General features: G+C 45.8%; 1 protein-coding gene across 1 annotated transcript in view; it reads left to right on the top strand.

Moving 5' to 3' along the window:
* Positions 1 to 26,031, top strand: part of FNDC1 (fibronectin type III domain containing 1) — a 260,345-nt gene that overhangs the window by 89,770 nt on the left and 144,544 nt on the right. The window contains exon 2 of the mRNA XM_077486174.1: positions 18,886 to 19,080. Within this exon, the coding sequence (XP_077342300.1) occupies positions 18,886 to 19,080 (195 nt within the window). The remainder of the gene's footprint in view (positions 1 to 18,885; positions 19,081 to 26,031) is intronic.

The following is a 26,031-nucleotide window of genomic DNA, read 5'->3' on the forward strand; positions in this document are numbered from 1 at the left end:
GGTTGTTTAACTCTGAGAGGCCGTTAATTAACGGCCTCCCAGAATTCTGCTCTCGCGTGCCCCGAGGTGTGCGCACTCGAGAGCATCCGTGACCGCCGGGTCGCATCACGGATCACGGTAAACGGCCGCTCATAGCGGCCGTTTACCACGTGATTGCTCCGTCAAATGACGGAGTGATCACTTGGAAACAAACCGGCGTCATGTTATGACGCCTGTTCCTCCCTCCCCTCTCTGTACCGATTGGTACAGCGGAGGGGAAAGAGATTGGTGTCAGCAGCGATGTGGGCTGCATCTGCAGTGCCCACATTGCTGCTCACCGAATTTAACCCCTCAATTCCCTGCCAATACTCTGCAATACCAGTGCATACTCTGCAGTACCCTGCCATTACTCTGCAGTACCCCACCATTACTCTGCAGTGCAGTACCCTGCCATTACTCTGCAGTGCAGTACCCTGCCATTACTCTGCAGTACCCCCCATTACTCTGCAGTACCCTGCCATTACTCTGCAGTGCAGTACCCTGCCATTACTCTGCAGTACCCCCATTACTCTGCAGTGCAGTACCCTGCCATTACTCTGCAGTGCAGTACCCTGCCATTACTCTGCAGTACCCCCCATTACTCTGCAGTACCCTGCCATTACTCTGCAGTGCAGTACCCTGCCATTACTCTGCAGTACCCCCCATTACTCTGCAGTACCCTGCCATTACTCTGCAGTGCAGTACCCTGCCATTACTCTGCAGTACCCCCCATTACTCTGCAGTACCCTGCCATTACTCTGCAGTGCAGTACCCTGCCATTACTCTGCAGTACCCCCCATTACTCTGCAGTAACCCCCATTACTCTGCAGTACCCCCCAATACTCTGCAGTACCCGCCATTACTCTGCAGTACCCGCCATTACTCTGCAGTACCCCCAATACTCTGCAGTACCCTGCCATTACTCTGTAGTACCCCCCAATACTCTGCAGTACCCTGCTATTACTCTGTAGTACCCCGCCAATACCCCGCCAATACTCTGTAATACCCTGCCATAAATTGCCATACCCAGCCATACTCAGAGATACCCAGCCATACTCAGTGATACCCTGAAATACCCAGCCATAGACGCCCCCCACCCCTCACCGCCCTTCGGTGCTTCTACCAACTCGCCAGTACGATCAAAGCCAGAATCTTTTTTTTATTTTTTATTTCAGGCTTCCCAGCCTAGAGGTGAGATGTGGGGTCATATTGACCCCCCAGATTTCACTGTAAAGAGGACCTGTCACCCCATATTCCTATTACAAGGGATGTTTACATTTCTTGTAATAGGAATAAAAGTGATCAAAAATATATTTTTGGGGAAAAAAATGTCAAACTAACATAAATAAAGTAAAATGAACAATAAAAAAATAAAATAAAAATTAAAGCGCCCATGTCCCCATGTGCTCGCATGTGCCACACATGTGAGGTATCGCCGAGAATGTTAGAGCGAGAGCAATAATTCTAGTCCTAGACCTCCTCTGCAACTCAAAACATGTAACCAGTAAAAAAAAAATTAAAGCGTCGCCTATGGGGATTTTTTAAGTAGCGATGTTTGGCGCCATTCCACGGGCATGTGCAATTTTGAAGAGTGACATGTTTGATATCTATTTACTCAGCATAACTTCATCTTTCACTTTATGCAAACATTGGGCTAACAAGTGGTTAATAATAGAGCTTGCAGTCAGTAGTGTTAGGAGATAGTGCATACTGTCTGCGTGCTCTGTACCCAGTACATACCGCTATAATATAGGGCAGGCCCCTACTTTCAAACATCCAACTTACAAACATCTCCTACTTGCAAACGCAAGGAGACAGCAGCAAGTGAGATGAAAAAAGATGGATGACAAAACAAATTATACAGGGGTGATAACCCTTCCCTATGTTTTCCAAAAAGCTTAAAGATAGTTTTTTTGACTGGAGCTACACTTTAAAAATGTACCGGTTGAAAATGACAAACAGATTCAACTTAACACAACAAACCTACACAGTCCCTGTCTTGTTTGCACCGCCTGTATACTGCTGTTCTGAGTATATAGGGCCTGGGGGCCACACGCATTTCCTTTTTTTAATATGGGTACGGGGTTCCCCTTAATATGCATACAAGACCCAAATAGGCTGGTAATGGGCAGGGAGGGCTACCCATGCCATGTTTCTCAATGATTTTCAACCATATTGCAGGAACCAGATATAACATTAAAACCGCAAGCAGTTTTAAATGGTGTTATTTCCGTTTAATGTCATTTTGTGCAGGGACTGTTCTAAACACGGGAAACACGTGGCACTTCACAGGCATACTACAGACACCCCCCAGGCACCATATTTAAAGGAATACTTCACTTTTTTTTTTTCACTTTAATCGTCATTAAAATCAGTGCTCCCGCCAAAACGGCAGTTTTTAAAACTTTTTTTTGCAGTGACCCATGTCCCCTGAGGCAGGAGGCAGGTCCCCAAACCCTTTTTAGGACACTATTTTGCATATTAGCCGTTAAAATTAGCACTTTCCAATTCGAACGTTCGAGTCCCATAGACTTCAATGGGGTTCTAACGTTCGTACCGAACGCGGGGGTCGTTCGCAAGTTCTGGTGCGAACCGAACCGGGGGGTGTTCGGCTCATCCCTAGGTGTTACTACATTATTGCTCATTGGTCCTAAAATCTTCCTAATAGAGACTTCTATATTTATAAACTCATAATTCTGACTTTGAAACTCATAATTCTGACTTTGATTCTTAGAATTCTGAAATTCTGACTTTGAAACTCATAATTCTGACTCTGAATCTCAGAATTCTGACTTTTAATCTCAGAATTCTGTAGAGTTTTTTTTATTTTTTGTTAACCACTTGCCGACCGCCGCACGCCGATGTACGTCGGCAGAATGGCACGGGCAGGCATAAGGGCTTACATGTACGTCCTTGCCTGCCCGCCGGTCAGGGGCCCGATCGGGCCCCCGCCCGGTGCCTGCGGCAGTCGGTATTCGTTCGGGAGCGATCCCGGATGAGGGGACGGCCATTCATTCATGGCCACCCCCTCGCGATCGCTCCCGGCGAATGAAAATGTCCGGTGACATCACTTCCTCTCCTGTAATGTAAACACAGGAGAGGAAGTGATGTATTCTCTCCTCCGTGTCGGTAGTTTTCGTTCCGGCACCGAGGAGAGAGGTTCGGTGAGTTGCACCAACACACCCCACATACAGTAGAACATGCCAGGCACACTCACACCCCCCCTTTACCCCCCGATCACCCCCCAATTACCCCTGCCCCCCCAGTCACAGTGACACCAATTGCTTTTTTTTTTTTTTTTTTTTTTGCATTGGTGTCATTTGTGACTGTAGTAACTGTTAGGGCAGTTAGGGTTAGCCCCCTTTAGTTCTAATGTGCCCCCCTAACCCCCCCAATAAAGGTTTAACCCCGTGATCACCCCCCGTCGCCAGTGTCACTAAGGCTGGGTTCACATTGCAGCGGTTTATGAGAACGAATGTGATTCGCACCGTACTGCAGTGCAAATCACATCCGATCTCTGTGCGATTCGAGTTCAGCCATACAGATAGTATGGCTGAATTCGTGTCGCACCCGCCGCACCCGCCGCAAATTCGCACGGGACCCTTTTTTTGGCCCGCAGCAGAATCGGATCGCATGGGTGTTCACACCATGCGATCCGAGTTTGCAGATCGCACTGCGATATGCGAACTGATCTGGGGGTGTCATTAACATTTCACTGACACTCCCAGCAGTTCGCATAGGGCAGTGTGAACTGCCCATGGGAGGCATGCGATGCGGGAACCCGCCGCGGATTCATGGCGTTCCCGCATCGCTCCAGTGTGAACCCAGCCTAATAAGCGATAGTTTTTCTGATCGCTGTATTAGTGTCACAGGTGACGCTAGTTAGGCAGGTAGGTATTTAGGTTCGCCGCAGCTTTTTATAGCGCCAGGGACCCCCATATACTACCGCATAAAGCCCCCTGATTGCCCCCTAGTTAACCCTTTCACCAGTGATCACCATATAAATGTTACAGGTGACGCTGGTTGGTTAGTTATTTTTTTATAGTTTCAGGGCACCCGCCATTTATTACCTAATAAAGGTTTAACCCCCTGATCACCCGGCGGGTGTCATTTGTGACTGTAATAACTGTTAGGGCAGTTAGGGTTAGCCCCCTTTAGTTCTAAGGTACCCCCCTAACCCCCCCAATAAAGGTTTAACCTCGTGATCACCCCCCGTCGCCAGTGTCACTAAGGCTGGGTTCACATTACAGCGGTTTATGAGAACGGATGTGATTCGCACCGCACTGCAGTGCAAATCACATCCAATCTCTGTGCGATTCGAGTTCAGCCATACAGATAGTATGGCTGAATTCGTGTCGCACCCGCCGCAAACTCGCACGGGACCCTTTTTTTGGTCCGCAGCAGAATCGGATCGCATGGGTGTTCACACCATGCGATCCGAGTTTGCAGATCGCACTGCGATATGCGAACTGATCTGGGGGTGTCATTAACATTTCACTGACACTCCCAGCAGTTCGCATAGGGCAGTGTGAACTGCCGCCGGGAGGCATGTGATGCGGGAACCCGCCGCGGATTCGTGGCGTTCCCGCATCGCTCCAGTGTGAACCTAGCCTAATAAGCGATCGTTTTTCTGATCACTGTATTAGTGTCACAGGTGACGCTAGTTAGGCAGGTAGGTATTTAGGTTCGCCGCAGCTTTTTATAGCGCCAGGGACCCCCATATACTACCGCATAAAGCCCTCTGATTGCCCCCTAGTTAACCCTTTCACCAGTGATCACCATATAACTGTTACAGGTGACGCTGGTTGGTTAGTTATTTTTTTTATAGTTTCAGGGCACCCGCCATTTATTACCTAGTCTCACTAGTGTACCCCTAAATTTAGGGGTGTCTACTTTCCAAAATGGGGTCATTTGGGGGGGGGTTGTGCCATCTTGGCATTTTATGGCCTTCAAAACTGTAACGCCCTTAGAAAGCCTGAAGGCGGTGCTTGGTTTTCGGGGCCCCGTACGCGGCTAGGCTCCCAAAAAGTCCCACATATGTGGTATCCCCGTACTCAGGAGAAGCAGCAGAATTTATTTTGGGGTGTCATTTCACATATGCCCATGGCATGCGTGAGCAATATATCATTTAGTGACAACTTTGTGAAAAAAAAAAAAAAAAAAAAGTTTGTAATTTTCCCGCAACTTGTGGCAAAATATAAAATATTCCATGGACTCAACATGCCTCTCAGCAAATAGCTTGGGGTGTCTACTTTCTAAAATGGGGTCATTTGTGGGGGTTTTGTGCCATCTTGGCATTTTATGGCCTTCAAAACTGTAATAGGTAGTGAGAAGTGAAATCAAAAATTTACGCCCTTAGAAAGCCTGAAGGCGGTGCTTGGTTTTCGGGGCCCCGTACGCGGCTAGGCTCCCAAAAAGTCCCACATATGTGGTATCCCCGTACTCAGGAGAAGCAGCAGAATTTATTTTGGGGTGTCATTTCACATATGCCCATAGCATGTGTGAGCAATATATCATTTAGTGACAACTTTGTGTAAAAAAAAAAAAAAAAAATTTTTTTTGTCATTATTCAATCGCTTGAGGCAAAAAAATAAAATATTCAATGGGCTCAACATGCCACTTATCAATTTCCTTAGGGTGTCTACTTTCCAAAATGGGGTCATTTGGGGGGGTTTTGTACTGCCCTGCCATTTTAGCACCTCAAGAAATGAGATAGGCAGTCGTAAACTAAAAGCTGCGTAAATTCCAGAAAACGTACCTTAGTTTGTAGATGTGACAACTTTTGCGCAAACCAATAAATATACAATTATTGACTTTTTTTTTACCAAAGACATGTGGCTGAATACATTTTGGCCTAAATGTATGACTAAAATTGAGTTTATTGGATTTTTCTAATAACAAAAAGTAGAAAATATCATTTTTTTTCAAAATTTGCGGTCTTTTTACGTTTATATCGCAAAAAATAAAAATCGCAGAGGCAATCAAATACCATCAAAAGAAAGCTCTATTTGTGGGAAGAAAAGGACGCAAATTTTGTTTGGGTACAACATTGCATGACCGCGCAATTACCAGTTAAAGCAGCGCAGTGCCAAATTGTAAAAAGACCTCTGGTCATTTACCAGCAAAATGGTCCGGTCTGAAGGTGGTTAAACTTACAATTCTGACTTTGAATCTCAGAATTCTGAGTTTCAAACTCAGAATTTTGACTTTTAATCTCAGAATTCTGACTTTCAAACTCAGAATTCTGAATTTTGTAAAAAATAAAAACAAACTCTGAATTCTGTAGAATTTTTAATTTTTTGTTAAACTTACAATTCTGACTTTGAATCTCAGAATTCTGACTTTCAAACTCAGAATTCTGACTTTCAAACTCAGAATTTTGTAAAAAAAAAACAATTCTGTAAAAAAATGTTTTCAAAATCATAATTCTGTATTTATATATATTTTTTACGATGGCCCCAGGGCTCTTCCATAAATAATAACCAGAGCCTAGGAGAGAAATGTGATCTTAACAACTACAAACTTAAAAAGACACTCCTGTTTAGGGCAGTGGGAATACATAGCTAAATGTTAGCTCTCCAGCCACATGCACCTACAGTTAGGTGAGTTGAAATGGTCGGTGAAATTCATCAATAGACCTCAACACTGCACCCCTGGAGTAAAAAAAAAAAAAAAAGAACTCTTAGTACTGGGTACAGGAAACTATTTACAGCAAGAAGGCCCTTAAATGGTAAAGTAGTCAGGGGTTAGGAGTAGAATGAAAAGTGTTGTCATAGCATGAATTTGTAGATATTCCATACAGTATATTGTATTCTGCATCCCATATTGTTCTTAGAGTTAAACAGTTGTGCAAAAGGACACTAAAAAAACAAATAACCTGGATAATTTTGAAAACCATCACAAATCTCATAAATCTTCTAAACTCTGTACTCTGTATCACCTGAATCACAAGATGTTAAAAATCAAAAAGTGTGTTTTTATCCACCCAACCATATGAATGACATTTACCATCTGTGAAGGAATGCAGCTTTAAGTTAAGATTATACTGGACAAAGGCATGTTCAGACTTACTCTCAAATCCTCACAATATTATATCTATGTGGTTGGTAGCTTAGTGTTTTCATGCTAGCCTCATCTTATTAAGAACTAGTAGAATAAATGTGGACAAAGTAAAGCACTCAGCTATGCCTTTGTATTTATTTCAAATGCCTTAAGGCTGAAAGCATTTCAAATATATTATAAATGTGGTATTTTCATTTCTTTTGAGGTAGCAATGAAAACATTATTTTTTCACATTGGCAGAAGCCATCATTTGTTAGATCCAACTTGTGGCTTAAGGTTAAAATTGCTGACTTGCAATGTGCAAGAGATTCTTGGAACTGACGCAAAACTGTAATGTCTTGGAGTCTGAAGTTAAGATGGTGAACTTTCCTAACTAGACCACAAAAACCATTGGAGGAATCTTTGTTATTAAATGGCATTTCAAATTACTTTGTTTCTATGTCCTATTATTTGTTTTAAGTAAAAACAATTCCTTTTATGATTGCAGTCTAGTCATATAGCATTTCAAATTCTAACATTGTTGTCTACTCTGAGTCCCAGTCATTTTGGGGACAATAGTCCCTTGCTTAGCACCAGATCTCTCGGAGGGTGTGTTTGGCACAAAAAGTGTCCAGCAATATATTACTATATGGACAAGTTAAAGGGTAACTAAACTTTCCTGGGCAAATAAATAACAAAAAAAAAAAAAAGAATATAGTATATAGCAATGTAGCATATAACCCTGAAACTGCAGCAGCTGATTGATAATTATAAAGTAACTCTCATTCACATTCATTTTGTGTGTGGCAACAAGGATGGTGCCAAAGCCTAGGACAGCAAGCCACCCCTCTGCTCCCCTCTCCACCAAGGGAATAGTTTAGCAGAAGCTTGAGACCATGCTGTCCCTTGTGACCTGTTGCACGTGACCTTTGTCTGATGTATGGGTGCTTCGGAAATTCAGGGAAGGGGCACTGAGTAATCTGGAGTCAGTGGCTTTGAAATTTACAAACTGTGCTATCGTACAAATATAGAGAAATACTTTACTGGGCAACATTAATTTAATTGCTCTGAATATATCAGTGTAAAAAAAAAAAAAAAAAAAGTGGACATTCAATACTACATTTGTGAAGCTTTAAGTGTAACTAAAGGCACAATATTTTTGTGTTGAAAAATTGTCAAGTACCTGGGGATGGAGCCTGACGTGGAGGGGAGGCGATCTCTTACACTTCTGGCTTGGTACCCGTGATAAAGTAACAAGTAGTACAAAAGCCTGGAGTGGCACGAGAGCCTGGCAGTTCTGGGGAAAGGGGATTTCAGATGAGGGGTCTGTGTGCACTTGGATGCAGGCTGGGATGGGACACAAGGCAGCAGGTGCAGTAGACTGGAAGACGGTCAGCAGGCACTTGGCAGCTGGCAGATCACAGGCAGCAAGCACTCGGCTGTCAGGCAGGTGGTAGACAGCAGGTACTTGGCAGGCTGCAAGGATGGCATCCACGGACTGGACGCAGAGCAGAGTCAGGAAAGCTGGGCCAGTAACTAGCAGACACGTCAGGTACAGAGCAGCAGGCAGAAGAATAGTCAGGTTCAGGTTGGAGTTGGCAATAGTAAGCAGATAGGCAGAAGGATCAGGCAGGGATGTGGTCAAAGGGCAAACCAGGGGTCTGTTCAGGCAGAGTTCAAGCGTGGTCAGATGAAATAGCAGAACAGAACAGGTAACAGGTAGCAGAACATTTTAGACCATAAGGCAAGGTCCTAGTGCAGCAGAGATGTTTAAATAACTCACTTGACGCCAATATAGTGGCGGTCGTGCACACCAATATGCACACGCATTCGCATGTGCGAAGTTGCACAAGTGCGGTTTTGGCTAACAGGAATTAGCCATTCATGCATATCCATGTGCCTATGCACATTGGTTCTTTGCTGAAAATAGGTTTGACTAATAGGAATTTTCTAATTTGCGCATACCTATGCACCTTGGTATATTTTGTCTTTCCTGACAAAAAGTCTGGTGAGAGGTTAGAACCTCACCCTCTTTGTCCTAGTGATCACTGTAATGGGGATTAAAAGTGAGGGAAAATTCAAAATTTAGAATTTTTACTAGAACACCAATATAGAGAAAATGGGGACACTTGATCCAAAGCCAATTGCTCAAGAGTAGGGATGAGCTTCGAGTTCGAGTCAAACTCATGTTCTACTCGAACATTGCCTGTTCGCCTGTTCAGCGAACAGTGAACAATTTGGGCTGTTCGCAGCAAATTCGAAAAGCCGGAACACCCTATACAAGTCTATGGGAGAAATCTAAAGTGCTCATTTTAAAGGGTAATATGCAGGTTACTGTCCTAAAAAATGTCTGGGGACCCGGGTCCTGCCCCAGGGGACATGGATCTATGCAAAAAAAAAGTTTTAAAAACGGCCGTTTTTTCAGGAGCAGTGATTTTAATAATGATTAAAGTGAAACAATAAAAGTGTAATATTCCTTTAAATTTCGTAGCTGGGGGGTATCTATAGTATGCCTGTGAAGGGGCGCATGTTTCTGGTGTTTAGAACTGTCCCTGCACAAAGTGTCATTTGTGCAGGAAAAAAAGTCTTTTAAAATCACTTGCGGCTAAATTGTCGGCTCCCGTAATACAGAGAACACTCAATGAGTGTTCTCTGTATTAGCCGACAATTCATTCATTCATTGATTAAAAAAAAAAAAAAAAAAGCGTGGGGGTTCCCCTAAATTCAATTACCAGGCCCTTCAGGTCTGACATGGATATTAAGGGGAACCCCGTGTCAAATTAAAATCCCCTAAATATCCATACCAGACCCTTTATCTGAGCACGCAACCTGGCAGGCTGCAGAAAAAGAGGAGGGACGAGAGAGCGCCCCCCCCTCCCTCCTGAACCGTACCAGGCCACATACCCTCAACATTGGGAGGATGCTTTGGGGGTCTGTCCCCATGTTGATGAGGACAAGGGCCTCATCCTCACAACCCTGGCCGGTGGTTGTGCGGGTCTGCGGGCGGGGGGCTTATCAGAATCTGGAAGCCCCCTTTAACAAGGGGACCCCCAGATCCCGCCCCCCCCCCCTGTTTGAAATGGTAAGGGGGTACAAAAAGTACCCCTACCATTTCACAAAGAAAGTGTCAAAATGGTTAAATAAGACAAACACACTTTTGAAAAATCCCTTTATTAAAAATAAAAAAAAATAAAAAAAGATTCCAGCGGTGCTAATCCACTCTTGCTATCCAGCGACGGATCTCCGGGGTCCAGCGATGGATGATCATATCCAGCGACGGGGGATCTCTCTGTCCAGCGCTGTCCATACATCCTTCTTCTGTCTCCACTGCGGAGACTGCGGAGATCCCAGCGCTGACGTTTCTTATATTAGGAGGGCGGGGCCACCCATCACCTGACCCTGCCCCTCTGACGCTGGAGAGCGAAGCCAGGGGTTCCCCAGTGACGTATGGGTGACCCGGCCCCCTCTGATGTAACGCAGGTTTCCGTTACATCAGAGGCGGCGGGGTCACCCATACGTCACTGGGGAACCCCTGGCTCCCTTCACCAGCGTCAGAGGGGGCGGGGTCAGTTGACGAGTGGCCCTGCCCTCCTAATATAAGAAACGTCAGCGCTGGGATCTCCGCAGTGTCTCCGCAATGGAGACAGAAGAAGGATGTATGGACAGCGCTGGACTGAGAGATCCCTGTCGCTGGATATGATCATCCATCGCTGAACCCCGGAGATTCGTCGCTGGATAGCAAGAGTGGATTAGCACCGCTGGAATCTTTTTTTTATTTTTAATAAAGGAATTTTTCAAAAGTGTGTTTGTCTTATTTAACCATTTTGACACTTTCTTTGTGAAATGGTAGGGGTACTTTTGTACCCCCTTACCATTTCAAACAGGGGGGGGGCGGGATCTGGGGGTCCCCTTGTTAAAGGGGGCTTCCAGATTCTGATAAGCCCCCCACCCGCAGACCCTCACAACCACCGGCCAGGGTTGTGAGGATGAGGCCCTTGTCCTCATCAACATGGGGACAAGGTGCTTTGAGGGGTCACAGACCCCCAAAGCATCCTCCCAATGTTGAGGGTATGTGGCCTGGTACGGTTCAGGAGGGAGGGGGGCCGCTCTCTCGTTCCCCCCTCTTTTTCTGCGGCCTGCCAGGTTGCGTGCTCGGATAAAGGGTCTGGTATGGATTTTTAGGGGGACCCCTACGTCAATTTTTTTTTTTAATTTGATGCGGGGTTCCCCTTAATATCCATATGAGACCTGAAGGGTCTGGTATGGATATTTAGGGGGACCCCCACGTCAATTTTTTTTTAAATTTGACACGGGGTTCCCCTTAATATCCATGTCAGACCTGAAGGGCCTGGTAATTGAATTTAGGGGAACCCCCACGCTTTTTTTTTTTTTTATCGATGAATGAATGAATTGTCGGCTAATACAGAGAACACTCATTGAGTGTTCTCTGTATTGCGGGGAGCCGACAATTTAGCCGCAAGTGATTTTAAAAGACTTTTTTTCCTGCACAAATGACACTTCGTGCAGGGTAGTGATGGACGAACGTTTCGCCCGGCGGTCGTTTCGCGGCGAATTTCCGACATTCGCGGTCCGCACGTTCGAACGCCTTTTTCCGTCGTTCGCCGCGGCGGACTTACGTGTTTAATGTATACAAGAACTTTAACCTTTGGTGACACGTTTATCATGTGATACAGGACAGCCAATTGAGACATGACAGCACATGGACACTTGGACATTCCCCCTAACCTATAAATACACCCGATCCGGTGGCCATTTTACATTCTTTCTTCTGTTACGATAGGGACAGGTTCCTGTGTGGAGTAGGGAGAGATAAACCACTAGCTATTTGGTACACAAAAGTTCTTTTCAGGACTGGTATAGGTGTTAGGTGTTGATAGGTTTGCTGTGCTGCTGATTCTTGCAGCAGCCTGAGTGTCTTTTGTTAGTTTAGAGAAAGGGAAAGGACGGTGTATGCTACAGGGACAGCCAGATTAGTCTTTCATCATCATCATCATCATCATTAGCTGTTACTATCAAGGTCCACAAAAGAGCTGTTCCAGTAACCACTAATCGTTCTCTTTTTTTGCCAATTTGTATAGGGACAGGAAGGAAGCAGTGTTGTCAGGCAGTGAGGGTAATTTTAAAGACTTGCTGTTATTATTAGTTCCACAAAGGTTCTTTTCAGGACTGGTATCAGTGGTACAGTAATAGGCTTGTACATGTATAATATTCTTTCTTCCAAATATAGAAAGGATATTATACTTGACTGCTGCCCTTCTGCTGCAGTCTGCTAAACATTCACAACTCACTTGTTCCACAAAAGTTCTTATAAGGACTGGTAACTTGGTATAGGGTGCTACGGTACATAGGCTTGAGTGCGGTACAGTCTGCTGTTCTGTAAGGACCGCTATCGGTCCACAATAGATAGGGTTGACGTGCACCACTGCTGACCGCTGCCCTATACTGCAGCAGTCCTTCAGCGGTATAGGGACTGACGTACAGTCTGCTAATCACTAACACACAACCTGCTTGTTCCACAAAAGTTCTTATAAGGACTGGTAACTTGGTATAGGGTGCTACGGTACATAGGCTTGAGTGCGGTACAGTCTGCTGTTCTGTAAGGACCGCTATCGGTCCACAATAGATAGGGTTGACGTGCACCACTGCTGACCGCTGCCCTATACTGCAGCAGTCCTTCAGCGGTATAGGGACTGACGTACAGTCTGCTAAACACTAATACACAACCTGCTTGGTCCACAAAAGTTCTTATAAGGACTGGTAACTTGGTATAGGGTGCTACGGTACATAGGCTTGAGTGCGGTACAGTCTGCTGTTCTGTAAGGACCGCTATAGGTCCACAATAGATAGGGTTGACGTGCACCACTGCTGACCGCTCACCTATACTGCAGCAGTCCTTCAGCGGTATAGGGACTGACGTACAGTCTGCTAATCACTAACACACAACCTGCTTGTTCCACAAAAGTTCTTATAAGGACTGGTAACTTGGTATAGGGTGCTACGGTACATAGGCTTGAGTGCGGTACAGTCTGCTGTTCTGTAAGGACCGCTATCGGTCCACAATAGATAGGGTTGACGTGCACCACTGCTGACCGCTGCCCTATACTGCAGCAGTCCTTCAGCGGTATAGGGACTGACGTACAGTCTGCTAAACACTAATACACAACCTGCTTGGTCCACAAAAGTTCTTATAAGGACTGGTAACTTGGTATAGGGTGCTACGGTACATAGGCTTGAGTGCGGTACAGTCTGCTGTTCTGTAAGGACCGCTATCGGTCCACAATAGATAGGGTTGACGTGCACCACTGCTGACTGCTGCCCTATACTGCAGCAGTCCTTCATCGGTATAGGGACTAAGAGTTTTGTCACAGGGTCATTTAAAAAATGACAGGCAGAGGAAGAGGCAGGCCCTTCCGCAGGGGTGGTAGGGGTAGGGCAGGAGCAACAGGCTTGAGCCAAAGTGGGAAGTTGCAGAAGGTGCGTTCAATTACTTTAAAGGATGCACCAGACTTGGTTGAGTGGCTCGCTCAGCCTTACTCTTCTGCACCCTCCTCATCCTCTCGATCTGCACCCTCTTCTTCACTCTCTGCTATGTGCACCCCCAAAGACACTACCACCAACAACACGACCACCACCACCACCACCACATACCTTCCGCTTGAGTCACTGGAATTATTTTCCGATCCATATCAAGAGGACATTTCTGATGCGCAGCCACTCTTGGTATTGGATCAGGAAGAGGAGGTAGCAACAAGCGCTACTCAGCAGTCTGACGACAGTACCCAGATCAGCCCAAGGAGGAGGTTGGTCCCCGGTGTTGCTGCCTACTCCGAGATCTCTACTTATAGCGGTGGGGAAGGTGACGTTGATGATGACGTGTCTAGTGATGTCACGTGGGTGCCCACAAGAGAGGAAGAGGAGGGGAGTTCAGAGGGAGATATGGACCAGCAGATAGGGAGGAGAAGCAGGAATAACTTACATTGCACAGGAGGGACAAAGCAGACTGCAAATGTATCAGGAGCGAGTCATCGACCATGTACGGTCACATCTGGCGCTCCCAGGACACCGGCACATGGCTCCGCAGTGTGGGCTTTTTTTAACGTGTCCGCTGCTGACAATAGCGTTGCCATCTGCAATCTTTGCAGTCAACGCGTTAGTCGCGGTAAGCCCAATACTCACCTAGGGACGACCGCCTTAAGAAGGCACATGAGCAGCCATCACCGAGCCCAGTGGGAGCAACGGAACACACAAAGCCACACTGCAGGCTCTCACCGTCCAGCCTCGTCTTCTACTTCTCCTTCTCCTCTCTCCTCACAATTGTCCTCCACTCCACCTTCCATCACGCCAAGCTCACATTTTTCTGCAAAAAGGCAGGCTTCCGTGGGCCTAATGTTTGAGCGTAAAAAAATGATGACGCCGGATAACCCTCTTGCCCAACGGTTGGCGGCTGGCTTGTCAGAACTCATAGCCCGCCAACTACTGCCATATAAACTGGTGGACTCGGAGGCCTTTCGCAAATTTGTGGCCATTGGAACACCACAATGGAAGGTCCCAGGAAGGAAGTATTTCTCAGAGAAGGGCATCCCAGAGCTATATGGCCATGTTCAGCGGCAAGTGAATGTATCTCTGGCACACAGTGTCGGTGCCAAGATACATCTGACCACAGACACGTGGTCTAGCAAACACGGGCAGGGAAGGTATATCAGTTTTACTGCCCACTGGGTGAACCTTCTGACGGCCGTCAAGCATGTAACCCGTGGCACCCGTGTAGATTTGGTTTTACCGCCACGGATTGCATGCAGGCCTGACTCTTCTTCTCCTCCTCCTACTCCATCCTCCTCCCTCTCCTCCTCAGCTGCCTCCTCCTTTTCCGCTGCTAGCGTCTCTTCCGCTGCACCGCCCAAGCTCCCCAGAACCTATTCCACATGCCAGGTGAGACGTTGCCATGCCGTGCTGCGTCTGTTGTGCCTGGAAGCAAAGAGCCACACTGGCCCGGCACTCCTTTCAGCTTTGCGTTCACAGGCAGATGAGTGGCTAACACCGCTCAATTTGACAGTTGGTAAAGTGGTGTGTGACAACGGTGCCAATCTGCTTAGCGCATTGAAACAGGGCAAAATCACGCACGTGCCGTGCATGGCACACGTCTTAAACTTGGTCGTGCAGCGATTCCTTGTCAAATACCCTGGGGTCCAGGACATCTTGCGGCAGGCAAGGAAAATCTCGGCCCATTTCAGAAGATCTTACACGGCCATGGCTCGCCTTGCTGACATTCAGCGGCGACACCATCTGCCGGTCAGACGTCTTATTTGCGATTGCCCGACGCGATGGAACTCAACCTTCTATATGCTTGATAGGCTGCTCCAGCAGAAACGTGCAGTTAACGTCTACCTGTATGAACTCTGCGAAAGAAACGGTTCTGGGGAGCTGGGTTTTTTTTCACCGCGCCAGTGGCTGCTCATGCGCGACACATGCAGACTTCTGCGGCCATTTGAGGAGATCACCAAACTGGTCAGTCGCAGCCATGGCGCCATCAGTGACATGGTACCTTATGCCTTCTTTCTGGAGCGTGCATTGCGTCGTGTCATTGATCAGGCTGTGGAGGAGCAGGAGCGGGAAGATGAGGAAGTCGCAATGCTGGATGAATTCCCAGGGGGGGCTACTCTATCTGAGACAAGTCAACAACAGGAGTCTGATGAGGAGTCAGAGGAGGATGGTGCCGGGGCGGATGAGCAGGAGCAAGAAGAGCATGCTTTAAACCTTTCTGGGATCCCTGTTGTGCGAGGATGGGGAGAGGAGAATGAAGAGGACGACATTATCCTGGATGATGAGCAGGAGCCAGGCCACCACACCGCTTCCACTTTAGTGCAAATGGGGGCCTTCATGCTCCAGTGTTTTAATAGGGACCCCCGTATAAAAAGCATGAGGGTCAAGGACCAGTACTGGGTGGCAACGTACTTAGACCCCCGGTACAAACACAAAATGGCGGAAATGTTACCGCCGTCGCAGAGGGCTGTCAGAATGCAGCACTTCCAGGCCTTGCTTCGAGAAATGCTGCATTCTGCTTTTGCGTGCGCTGGCAGAGGAGCAATTCCCACTCCCAGAGAAGGATTTGCGGGTACCAATCCAACAGCGCCTGCAAGAAGAGGCCGGTTTGAAGATGTGTTGGTGACTTCGGATATGAGGTCATTCTTTCAGCCGACCCATCGACAGGTGTCATCCGGATCCAGCATCAGGGAACGCCTAGACCGTCAGGTGTCCGACTACATTGGGTTAACGGCCGATGTGGACGCTCTGAGGAGTGATGAACCCCTAGACTACTGGGTGGGCAGGCTTGACCTCTGGCCAGAGCTTGCCCAATTTGCAATCGAACTGTTGGCTTGCCCCTCATCCAGTGTCCTGTCCGAAAGGACGTTCAGCGCAGCAGGGGGGATTGTGACCGATAAGCGTACTCGCCTAGCTCACGACAGTGTTAACTACCTCACATTTCTAAAAATGAATGAGGCATGGATCTCGGAGGAATTCAACACATGTGACCAGTAGACCATGTATATGTCTATAAACTATTTTTTTAATCAAGCACACAGACCTTCTTAATTCATTTGGCTCACTTCCTTGACCCAAAAAAGCACACCGTACTATATGCCCCTACCCTCCTCTTTGAAGAGGTTGAGCGGTGTCATATTTCTACTGGGGCTGCTTATGATATCCCTGTGCTGTGCTGACTTCCTCCTGGGGGTTCTTATTATGAAGGGATCACACTATCCCTGTGCTGTGCTGACTTCCTCCTGGGGGTTCTTATTATGAGGGGATCACACCATCCCTGTGCTGTGCTGACTTCCTCCTGGGGCTGCTTACGGTGCTGCTGTCAGTGCTGTATGTCACGGTGCTGCTGTCAGCGCTGTATGTCACGGTGCTGCTGTCAGCGCTGTATGTCACGGTGCTGCTGTCAGCGCTGTATGTCACGGTGCTGCTGTCAGCGCTGTATGTCACGGTGCTGCTGTCAGCGCTGTATGTCACGGTGCTGCTGTCAGCGCTGTATGTCACGGTGCTGCTGTCAGCGCTGTATGTCACGGTGCTGCTGTCAGCGCTGTATGTCACGGTGCTGCTGTCAGTGCTCTGTATTACGGTGCTGCTGTCAGATGCCTCTATCACGGTGCATGTGTCATTCCGGTATGTCACGCTGCTGGTGATCATCTCCTGCACCCTCTTCTTTGCCTACCCTGGTCCCTGACCTTCCCTCTCCTCCATTGCCTTCATTAGCTCCATAGTCCTGAATTGTTAGAACAATTTCCCAAATAAAATAAAAATGCTTGTAGTTATCGATCCCAAATTCACCTCATACATGTATTATGTCATTGTCCAGATGGTGGGACTACGTTTTACCCCCTAATAATTACCACGTGGCCGCAAATTCGACATGAAGGTTTGCAAAGTTCGCCTCCCATTGAAGTCAATGGGGCCCGCGGCGAACGTTCGGTTTCGCGAACGTTTGGGTCCGTTCGCATTTCGCTTTCGCGAAACGTCCCGTCGGAAGTTCGTCCATCACTAGTGCAGGGACAGTTCTAAGCACCAGAAACATGCGCCCCTTCACAGGTATACTATAGATACCCCCAGCTACGAAATTTAAAGGAATATTACACTTTTATTGTTTCACTTTAATCATTATTAAAATCACTGCTCCTGAAAAAACTGTCTTTTTTAAAACTTTTTTTTGCATTGATCCATGTCCCCTGCGCAGGACCCAGGTCCCCAAACACTTTTTAGGACAGTAACTTGCATATTACCCTTTAAAATGAGCACTAGATTGTGAACGTTCGAGTCCCATAGACTTTAATAGGGTTCTAAAGTTCACACGAAGTTTAGGTCTGTTCGCAGGTTCTGGTGTGAACCGAACAGGGGGGTGTTCGGCTCATCCCTACTCAAGAGTAGATTTCCCTCAGTTTGAAAAAAATCCTCTTACTTTTAGTTGTGAAACAGATGGCAAAAAAGCAACAAACTATAAGGGATTATTTCCTACTCTATCTCAAACAAAAAAGTTAAAAGGTTTTGGATTCAGATTTTTTGTTTTACTAACCCAGGAATGGCAAGTGGGCCCAGGGAATCAAACACATTGGTTCTGATTAACTAAAGTAATTGAACAAGATCAAGGTTAAATCGCTATGGCATACATGAATGGTGATTTTGCAAAATTGTACTTGAATCTATCTAGCAAAACATACAGGGATGTGACCAACATGCTAAGTCTTGAAATACATATGCAGCTAACAAAGACAATGATGAACAAACCTGCATGAATAAAAAACTTGCATGGATAATTATCCATAGCAACCTGTTTAAAGGTAGCAGTGTATAAAATCATGTAAAAGAAAGGAAGGCTGCACAACAACAGGAACGATCCAATGTGATTCCATGAAAGGTCAAATGACAGCCACCAAGACAATGACACAGGACCCAGGAGGTGACGCGTTTCACACTGTCAAGAGTGCTTCTTCAAACTGGTTTGGAAACCGTAGCTTGCACCCAGTGCATCCAGATTGCAGTGATTGCTCACCTGGAGTGGCTTTCCCTTCTTTGAACTCTATAAAATCATGTACACACATTGACAGTAGCCATGGCAGGTATATCTGGGCATTATCACTGTAATACCTCCAGCACAGTGACAGTGTTTCTTATTCACCAATATTGTATTTTTTTTTTAAACAATAATTAACATTATTTTAAGTAAATATATGTAGTGGTTATGTATTATGTAAACTGACTATATGATAAATAAATAACAATTACATTTTTATTTTGTGTTCCTTTAAGAAAAGAAACTTCCAAGGAGATTGTTTAGACTACGCTCCCGACATCCTGATGGTAGGTCACCACTTCCCCAGCTTGCTGGAATGAGAACTGTTCGCAGATTTCGGGGCCAAGTTTCTAATCCTGGAGAAAGTGCAGGAAGAGTTAACCATGCTGTGCTCAAGCCCATTGTTCGAAGTGAAGAAAATAAACAAAGAGGTAAGGAAAAGTACATCAAATTTTCAGCATTGTCATATAGTGCCTTGAAAAACTATTCATACCCCTTGACATTTTCCACATTTTGTTATATTATAACCAAAAAATGTAAATGTATTTTATTGGAATTTTATGTAATAGACCAACAGAAAGTGTCCCATAATTGTGAAGTGGAAGGAAATCTGAAAAGTGTGGTGTGAATTTGTATTCAACCCCCTTTACTCTGATACCCCTAACTAAAATCTAGTGGAACCAATTGCCTTCATAAGTCACCTAATTAGTAAATATCGTCCACCTGTGTGTAATTTAATCTCAGTATCAATACAGCTGTTCTGTAAAGCCCTCAGATGTTTGTTAGAGAACGTTAGTGAACAATCATCATCATGAAGGCCAAGGAACACACCGGACAGGTTAGGGATAAAGTTGTGAAGAAGTTTAAAGCAGGGTTAGGTTATAAAAAAATATCCCAAGCTTTGAATATCTCACAAAGCGCTGTTCAATCCATCATTCGAAAATTGAATAAGTATGGCACAATTGCAAACCTACCAAGACATGGCTATCCACCTAAACTGACAGGCAAGAAGAGCAATAATCAGAGAAGCAGCCAAGAGGCCCATGGTAACTCTGGAGGAGTTGCAGAGATCCACAGTTCAGGAGGGAGCTATTAGTTGTGCACTCCACAAATCTGGCCTTTATAGAAGAGCGGTAAGAAGAAAGCCATTGCTGAAAGAAAGCCATAAGAAGTCTTATTTGCTGTTTGTGAGAAGCCATGTGGGGGACACAGAAAACATGTGGAAGAAGGTGCTCTGATCAGATGAGGTCAAAATTGAACTTTTTGGCCTAAAAGCAAAATGCTATGTGTGTAGCGGAAAACGAACACTGAACATCACCCCAAACACACCATCCCAACCATGGAACATAGTGGTGGCAGCATCTTGTTGTGGGGATGCTTTTCTTCAGCAGGGACAGGGGAGCTGGTTAGAGTTGATAGGAAGATGGATGGAGCCAAATACAGGGCAATCATAGAATAAAACCTGTTAGAGTATGCAAAAGACTTGAGACTGGGATGGAGGTTCACCTTCCAGAAGGACAAGGACCCTAAACATACAGCCAAAGCTACAATGGAATGGTTTAGATCAAAACATATTCATGTGTTAGAATGGCCTAGTCCAGATCTAAATCCAATTGAGAATCTGTAGCAAGACTTGAAAATTGCTGCTAGCAGATGCGCTCCATCCAATCTGACAGAGATTTTGCAAAGAAGAAACATTTCACTCTCAAGATGTGCAAAGCTGGTAGAGACATACTAAAAAGACTTGCAGCTGAAATTGCAGTGAAAGGTGGTTCTACATATACAGTACTCGCTCCAGATCTATCAACATGATACCTCCAAATAGAACACCCTACATACGTAGGGTGCCACGTGGGGCCACTGCCCGTGAAGACGTCTAACGAGGAAACATACATAGGGTGTGCTGTTTGGAGGTATCATCAACACGCTGAATCAGGTGTTCGCCTGCAGGTTTGACAGATCTGGAAGAAGCCCGTATATGTATTCATGCCTATTTACCTGTGACGGTAGACACCTTCACATGTGAGTGTAATGCGATTTTAAAAGAAATAAGGATTTTTTTAAAGGATTTTATGCTATGCTGTGCTTCTTTTCCACATATTTTCCCATCCCTGGAGACACTGGTCGGAAATAGCGGAGGATCTCTGGGATCATTTAATATAGATCTACTGAGTATTGTGCCTGGTAAAGCCTGTTTGCCTGCTGATGATTACAAACATATGAAACATTGAGAGTGAAGGAGTGTGGATAACATAAAATTTCCTATCAAATACTTACCATAATTTTCCCTTCTTGATAGACAGCATGGCAGCATATGTGTGGGTTTAGTCCCGCCTCCATAACTACTCTATAGGAGCCCTCTCCCATAAATCTCTGCTGCGGCCAAGGGTCATGTTCCGTAACTGGCCTACTCCAGACATTACGAGGGAACTACTACTACAATACTGCCATGGACTCTATCAGGAAAGAAAGATTACGGTAAGTATTTGATAGGAACTTTTCCGTTTTCCTGACAGACTCCATGGCAGCATATGTGTGGGAAATATCTCACCATACACACCCATGTGGGCAAATGCTGAGCAAAGAAAATGTATTTAACACTGTCAACCGACAGTACTTGTAAAACAAAATTGAAAGACGATAGGGCAGCTGGTGCAACACAGTAATGGGACACAAACGTATTAATAGAAGACCAGGATGCTGCCCTACAGATTACTTTGGGCGCGACATGTCGTGAAGCCGTCAATGATGTTGGAATGCTCCGGGTTGAATGCGCTATCATTGCCTCCGAAAAAGCCAAACCCTTTGCTTTATAAGGCCATTGAATAGCCTGAACGATCGACGCTGCACTGGATTTAACTGAGTCCCGCATTCCTCTGTTCTTTCCATTGAGGAGGCTGAAGAGAAAATTTGATAGACGAAAGGGAGCTGTGGCTTCCAGATATTGTTTTAGCGTGTGCCCCACATCAAGGGGATGGACATCCAGGTTATCAGTTGATCTAAAGGTGGGGAGCACAATCTCTTGGTTTTCATTGAAAATTGTGGTCAACTTAGGGTTCGACCCCAGCATGGGGATTAGCACCACTCTGCAAAGAAAGTTAGAAAGGGCTCTTTTGAACCCAGATCCCTGATTTCAGATACTCTTTTTGCTGAAGTGACATTTACCAGAAAGATGATTTTGAGAGTAAGTTCTTTAAACAAGAGTGGTTTGTCAGGAACAGATCTGAGCTGGGAGAAGAAATCCAGAACAAGAGGGATATTCCACTTGGGGAACCTCAGCTTCTTCTGGGGCCTGAGCCTGATAGCCCCTTTGAAGAATTTGCAGACGAGAGAGTGCTTGGCCCAAGATACTCCTGTGAATGCCAAGATGGCCGATACTTGTATCCGAAGGGAGCTAACTGATAGGGTCAGGACTAGACCTGATTGCAGGAAGCTTACAATGTCCTGTACTGCAGGGGCACTACACGGGTTGGACCTGGAAGACATGTGGTCTGAGAATCTGGCCCATATTCGCTCATAGACCCTGTTGGTGCTCCTTCTTCTAGCGTTCAGGAGGGTAGGGATGACCTCTTCCGGGCAGCCTAGAGCCTTGAGCCTTCCACTCTCAAGGACAAGGCTCTGAGGTGCAGGTGAGAAGGACAGGGGTGCTGGGTCATGCCCTAAGACAGTAGGTCTGGGTCTTAATAGCTGTGGATCAAGAGGGGAAACCATGGCCTGTTGGGCCAGATAGGGATTATTGCTACCACTTCCACCTTCTCCGTTCGGAGTCTCCGAAGGAACTGGAGAATTACAGGCCCCTTGGGGAAAGGCATAGGCCTTGTGGAACCTCCATCGATCCATGAGGGCATCTATCCCATAGACCTGAGGATCTTGGAACCTCAAGTAGTACTTGGTCAACTGGTTGTTGCATGGGGAGGTGAAAAGGTCAACCTCTGGTGAAACTCCTAGGGTCAAGAGCCACTCGAACATCTCTTTGTGGAGAGCCCAATCATTGCTCTTCATCCGAAATCGAGAAAGGAAATCTGCCTAAACTTTTTGGGTCCCGGGAATGTAGGCCTCTGAAACGTTGGACAAGTTCCTCTGAGCCCAGATCCTAACTTGATCCACCTCCTGTAGCAGGGACTCACTGCATGTTGCACCCTGCCTCTTTATGTAGGCCACTGCGGTTGTATTGTCCAACCTGAGCATTACGGAAGATCACAGTTAGATAATGAATTTCTAGTAGCGCCTGGAATTTAGCCCGGAGTTCCAGAATGTTGGACACTATCCCATGAGAGAAGTAATTCCACCTGCCCTGTGCTACAGACAATGAGTGCCCCAGCCCTTGTTGCTGGCATCTGATGTTATAGTAACCACCAAAGGAGGGACGCCTTCATGGCTGGAGTGAGATAGATGGGCTGGTTCTTGCTGTCTGATCTCCATTGTTGGAGGAACCCTTTCTGGAAAGGCCACATCCACCACTGTGCCCACTTCACCATGGGAATTATGGCCATCATGGTGCCTATCCCCTTCAGACACTGGAGGGCAAAGAGATGGGCTGAAGAAAGCACCAATCAAACTCTGTCTTGGACCACAGAAACCTTCTCTTCAGGCAGATGGCGTCGAAGTGGGCTCTGAGAAACACAAGGGACCGTGAGGGCTCCAGGTGACTCTTCTCTAGATTCAGGAGCCACCTGAAATCTTGAAGAGTGAAGATGATCAAGCTTCTGTATTCTAGAAGTTGACTTTTGTGTTGTGATAAGAGAATGAGATTGTCTAAGTAGTGATTAAGACGAATCCCCTTGACTTGCAGCAGAGCCACGACAGCCAACAAAACTTTGGAGACTTTCGAGGCGATGTTGTTAGCCCGAATGAGAAATAGATGAAGTGTAAGTGCAGCTGGCCTATGGCAAACTGTAGAAATTGCCGAAAATCCACTGCTACCATGGAAGTCAGCATCTTTTAGATCGATCGACGCTAACCAGTCCCCTAGTTTGACGAACTGTTGGATCGTGTATAGAGACTCCATCTTGAATTTTTATTTTTTATTGAATCGCTTGAGATGGGTCAAATCTATGACCGGTCTCCATGTGTCGTTCTTTTTCTGCACTATGAACATGGCCTTGCTCATTGTCCAGAACGGGAATAGCCACGCCTTGCTCCAACAAAGAGTTTACGTAGGCTAATAGGATCTGCCTTTTTTCTTCTGAGGGTGGAAAGGAATGTAGGGATGAAACTGACCCTGAGGCGCTGCTGAAGTCCCATGCATGGTCTGAGGAGACCGTTCTGATGGTCCAGAAGTCCTGGATTGAGGCCGCCCTGACATGCCGAAAGTGGAGTCAAAAAGACTTTGCAAATTCCCGGTTGCTGGTGGAACCACCTTTAGCCAGTTTCTTGAAGGAACACTGCCTAGATTTCAAGGGCTTTGTAAACTCCTAGCCAGGCTTGTAGCTGCACACCTCTCTGGCCCGTTCGGTATTCTGCTTCCTCGGAAAGGCCTGTCTATGGCTCTGTAAGTCCATGGCCTGGGTTATGGCGCTATCTGGTTTATTGCTGAAGAGGAAAGCACCCTCAAAGGGAATTTGGCACCCAAATTGCTTGGAAGCTGGATCAGCCAACAATGGCCGGAGCCATAGGGCATGCCTGGCGCATGACATCAATGGAAGCCTCCCCAGAAAGGCTGATGACAGTCTGAGTTCCTGTCTAGGCATTTCACTGGAGAAGATGCCTCTGAGAGTCTCGTTGACACTGTCCATCCATGTTTCCATGGCTTCAGACACAGCTAATGCTAGGACCGGCTTGCAGGCCAAGCCTGCCATTAGGTAGATCCATTTTATATTGGAATCGATACGTCTTTCCAAGGGCTCTTTAAAGGAGGTCATGTCTTCAAGAGGAAGGGTCACATATCTGACCAGTCTCATCAGCGCTGCATCCACCAAGGTTGCTGACTCCAGGTGCTTGACTTCTTCCTCCGTGAAGGGATAAAGTTTTAGTATTTTAGGTAGCATGGAACTTCTTTTTTTCCACCTTGCTCCACTCATCGGAGATATCACCCAATTTGGTGAGAAAGGGAAAATACTGCTCCTTACTAAGGAGCTTGCTTGAAGAAAAGCCACAGATGTGAGAAACAAATCTTTAATTGCCTTTTTAACCTGTGTGTGTCACCTTGTGTGTCTGTATCAAGGCCAAACATTATAGGGTATGTAACTTTTGATCAGGGCCTTTCAGGTGATTTCTGTTGTCATTATGGTTTAAACAAAGGAACCAAACAACTATGTGATAATAAATGGCTTCATATGGTCATTATCCCTAAATAAGGATATTTTTAACCATATTTTCAATATTAATGCCCAAATTTCACGATATCTGCCAGAGCATTCAAACTTTTTAGAACTGTTTCTAATGCTGTGCTGTGTGCATACTTGTGTGTAATGTGCAGACTGTGTGTTTAATGTATAGATTGTTTATCTTTGTGTTGTGTGTAATGTTCAGATTGTAAGTATGTTTGTGTGTAATGTGCAGATTGTGTGTCATGTCCAGGCTATGTGTATGCTTGTGTACAATGTGAAGATTGTGTGAATTGACCAGACTACATGTATATTTATATGTAATATGCAGATTGTGCATTACTGTATGTGCAGACTGTGCATATGCTTGTGTGTAAATGTGCAGATTGTATATGTAGTTATGAGTAATGCGCAGATTGTGATTAGTGTGAAATGTGAAGACTGTTTGTAATGTGCAAATTCTGTGTATGTTTGTATGTAATGTGCATATTCTGTGCATGTTTGTGTGCATGTTTGTTTGTATGTTTGTGTGCAATGTGTAGACTGTGTGCATGTTTGTGTAATGTACAGATTGTGTGTAATGTTCATGTGAGCAGGGTTACTGAGACAGGAAGCTTGCCCACTAGAGGGTAGCCCCTCTTGCCCCACTAAAGTAATACTCCATGTAGCACTACCCACGCAGGGGTCACTATATTTAACTAGTTTCTTCTTGAGCAGTGCAGAGGCTTTCAGTTACACAAACAACAGTCTGGGGGATGTATTTTTAAGATTATTGCTTGCTGAATTTTAAAAGGAGAGGGATAAGGGGCATGAGATATTCCAAAATACCTAAGAACAGCTGACGAGGACATTTTTCTCTTAATAAAGGTAGAATGGTTTAGATCTCACAGCTGGGAACCATGAGGTATTTTACAGAACAGTCTATTTTCTCACAGCTGGGAGCTCTAAGATTTCTTCAGAATAATTAAAGTCTCCCTAATTACTGTACACAGTTGTAGGTATTCAGTCAGGGCTTCTACTTACGAGTCCTAGAGCAGCTACATCCTCAGACTTGATCCCCTGATAAAGAGGGCCAGCATTCAGTCCAGAGATCTTAGAAGCCCCCTGAAAATCAAA

Source organism: Lithobates pipiens, unplaced genomic scaffold (genome assembly GCF_037356315.1).
Source record: "Lithobates pipiens isolate NorthernLeopardFrog02 unplaced genomic scaffold, aLitPip1_a1.2 Scaffold_18, whole genome shotgun sequence".
Lineage (NCBI taxonomy): Eukaryota > Metazoa > Chordata > Amphibia > Anura > Ranidae > Lithobates > Lithobates pipiens.